Source organism: Apaloderma vittatum, unplaced genomic scaffold (genome assembly GCF_000703405.1).
Source record: "Apaloderma vittatum isolate BGI_N311 unplaced genomic scaffold, ASM70340v1 scaffold11393, whole genome shotgun sequence".
Classification (NCBI taxonomy): domain Eukaryota; kingdom Metazoa; phylum Chordata; class Aves; order Trogoniformes; family Trogonidae; genus Apaloderma; species Apaloderma vittatum.
The window spans coordinates 1-3,708 of NW_009708610.1; the positions used below are offsets into that span (position 1 = coordinate 1).

The window sequence follows — 3,708 nt, forward strand, 5'->3', positions numbered from 1 at the left end:
CCCGCGTCCGTGCTTCTCCGCGGAGACATGACACGCTACCGCGAGCGGTCAGCGGAAAACCCTTTTTAGCTTCTATTGCTCCTTTCAGACGCGCTTGTTAAAAGATCTAACCGTCTTTTACTACACGCCAGGGGAAGAAATGTAGTCATTTTACCCGTTAAGGCAAGAGCCACCTTTTCCTTTAATCCCTTATCAATAATGTCTTCACCTCTGCTTTAGAACAAGAGTAGCCCTTGATTTCACGACAGACCTCGCTCCATGTGAAGCACACACTGCTTGGTGTGTCAGACACTAAAAAAGGCAATTTTTCAACAGGGAGTGAAACATGCCAGCCCTATTACAGAACTGGCCCGAGAACTCTCATGCCTTACAGAGCAGGAAGCATTGCTGTTAACTCTGAATCCTCTCCACATGTTTTTGGCAGGGTGAAGATGAGTGATGAAGAGATTCTCGTGTGTGCGGTAAAATTTGGAGAAAATTTCTGCCTCTATTTTGAAGGTAATTACTGGCCATTGCTGAAAGAGACACACGGTGTCTTATTATGGCATAGAAAATCAAAAGCTGATACACGGTTCAATCCTTGCCTTGGGCTGGCATCCCTGGTTTTGTGGTTTTGTCCCCCCCTCCTCCGTGTTACCTGAGCAATCCTCAAAGCAGTTATGATGCCCACCCACTCAGAAGAATCATAGTTCTTAGATTACAGAGCCAGGCTGTCATGGCAAAAAGAATCTGAGTTTGACAAAGCTGTCTCTGTGTGTTAGCAGGTCCTTACTGTATTATCGCTGAACACCTTAAACATGTAGTAACTTTTTCTGTCTGAATACTGATAAAAACAATTCCTTTTATTAGTCTTATTTTACCTAATTTTCCCATAAGCTTCAGTTTGAAGTACTGTTAGCCAAGTATCTGAGTCAATGGAATATTTCTTGCTTCATACGTTATACTCCTGGAAAGGACACTCAAAAGGGTTGGAATACTGTGGGGTGGACTTGGAATAAGTGGAAAACTTCCAGTGTTACAAAGTTAGCGTCTTCAGAAGGAATCTGAAAGGGCTGTTTCTTGTCCTTTCGTTCACTTAGAATAAAGGTGTCAATGAAAACAAAACACGTATTCTTTGCTTATAGGCTCAAACTGACTTGAGCTGCTCACCCTTCAGTAACCCTAAAACATTTTGCATGCCTCTTGGTTTGGTGGTAACTCCAGTTCTCAAATGACTGATGGTTTCATCCTTCTGTTGAGTTTGTTATGCTCACAAGTCAAACACACTCTGTGGTTAGAACAGCTCAGCTTGGTGAGTTAGTGATACTGGGGAGCACAACTGGAAATGCGTGGGCAGCTGGCTGGCTTCCAATCTTGCAGACCAGAACTGGGTAGAATATGGTTTCCTCTGTGGGAGCAAGGTTTAATTTTGCTTCTTTCTTTCCTTTTTTTCATTGCTCACTTGGAACCAAGATGATGATGGTAAGCTGAAAGCTCATAATTTATTAACTTCATTGTCAGTTTTATTACTCGAACTAACCTGCTTATGCTTACTAACGCATAAATGCTTTGTGTGCCCTAGAGAACAAGGGTCTGAACTGATAATGGCCACTGTAAAGAAGAAAGCTACTGCTCACCTCCTCCTCCTGAGGTTGATGCTGCTTTATTTCCTTCTAAGGTACAGGGTAGTGGCTTCCCTAACAGAAGGACCTTTTAATACAGTTCTAAGTGCTGGGCATAAGAGAAAACGGTTGCTTCTGAACTCACATTAACAGATACAGCACCTTCTCTTGCTTATATATACAGACTGTTGTACTCCGGGAAATCCTTCTGCCTTGCCTGGGTTACTACAAGCCAGAGGCAGAAAGAATGACATGGCCTCCGTTTTGTTTGAGATTGAAGAAATTATTTCACCTGCTATCCTTAATGATGAGATTAAACCTGTAGCAAACTGTTACGATCTGAGGAGATTACAGCTCAAATGTTTGATCCTCTTTGCTTAATACTTCTGCAGGGCTGGAATGTGATGCCTTTTGTAGGGAGAAAGTTCTGCACCGAGTTCTTCGAAATGTGAACAGCCAGTTGCTTGTGGTTCGCCCAGATTTAAACATGGCAGCTTTTGAAGATGTGACTGATGAGGAGCTGAAATCTGGTACAGCATCTTTCAAATATAATCATTGCACTGTTTCTTTAATCTAGATATGCTTTTGTTCTTTTGTAATCACTGACTTCAAATGATGAGACTGAGAATAAGGACTTAAATTTCATTTCTAAGAATAAAACTAGGAGTGTGTCAAGATCAGGGCTGGGCTGGCCACTAAACACTGACAGAGAGCTAAAATTTTGTGTCTTGTGCGCTGCTAACAGATTAGATTCCTGGATGAGACTGAGACCTGCAGGATGTCCCGTGTGGAAAAGGGCCGCTAAGATTTTTTGTTAGCTCTGGTCACTGACTAAGTTCTTAATCTCTTTTTTGTGTGTGTTTGATTACAAAAACCATTTTTAGGCTTAAACAATATAGTTAGTACTTAAAACTCTTACTTTCTAACAGCAGTAGTTAACAATGTACTTCCAGGTTTGGATTTCACTTTTTAAGGAGGCCCCAGCAATTCATTCAGAATTATATTGAATATATTTATCTGCAGATTATATATATGTATGTATACACACACAGAGATATAATCTGATTTACAGATAGCGTTTCACAAATCCAGTTCTCACTTTATGCATGCATGTAAAAGGATTTGAATGTCTTACCCATCTTGCTGGTTATTTCACATGGTTCCTTGCAAAGTCTTTCGACTTTGGCAATTGCAGTATTGCATAAAGTAAAGTACGTGCTACCAGCAGTCATAAAAACTCAAGTCCTGGCTTTCCTGTCAGGAGAAGTATCCTGGGATGGTAAAACATAATACAGTTACACTGTTGCAGCTCTCTCCCGAACAGACTATTAATAATAAACAATTTATATTTAGGCAGTGGAATGCACTTCAACATTCATTATTACAAAACTACCACACCTTCAGCAGGGATGCCTGTTGCATTCAGCATCCAGGTAGAAGATAAAAGTTATTACATGTGTTGTGAGAAAGAATGTGGAAAAATGATAGTTCGATTTAGGGTAAGTACCTGCTTTCCATACCTTATGGATATATAAATAGGCAAAACTAAGAACTGAAACACGCGTGAGCGGAAACAAAACTGCTCGGGTCTTGTGCAGGGACTAACACCGTTCCCTTTTTCTTCCTCAGGAAGGAGAACCTCCCAAAGAAATTCCTGGTGAAAGTAATGTAATCTTTTTCAAAAAGATGTTTACATCTTGTAGCTCCAGAGCATTTAAGTTTGAATACTCGCTAGAACAAGGAATGTTCTTGGCCTTTGAGAAAGAAGGCTGCTTAAGAAAATTAATTCTGAAGAAACTGCCAAGAGAAGATGAAGTGGATGAAACCATAAAGATAACTTTCTAACTTCAGTCAGAATGGAATTTGCAACCTATGACATACTTTGTCTTAAAATATATTTTGGCTTCTTATAAAATAAATCTTACTCCTTCTTTGTCAGAGGCAAGCCAGTTTTGCATTTTTAGCTACCATAAATCAGCACAGAAATAAGCGTCTTACACAGGAAAATTAAATTCAAATTCTTGGCAAAAAGCAGCAGCATGGACGTTACTCTTGTATTAAGTCAAATCTCAGTCACCTCTTTAAGGACAAAACATATTCAAAAAAA

General features: G+C 40.0%; 1 protein-coding gene across 1 annotated transcript; it reads left to right on the plus strand.

Moving 5' to 3' along the window:
* Positions 1-428: 428 nt before the first annotated feature.
* On the plus strand, positions 429-3,477 carry IL18 (interleukin 18). Its single transcript, XM_009866618.1, has 5 exons — positions 429-498; positions 1,453-1,461; positions 1,994-2,131; positions 2,955-3,100; positions 3,231-3,477. Exons 1-5 carry the CDS (start codon positions 432-434, stop codon positions 3,444-3,446), a joined length of 576 nt encoding a protein of 191 aa, XP_009864920.1. The 5' UTR covers positions 429-431; the 3' UTR covers positions 3,447-3,477.
* Positions 3,478-3,708: the final 231 nt, after the last annotated feature.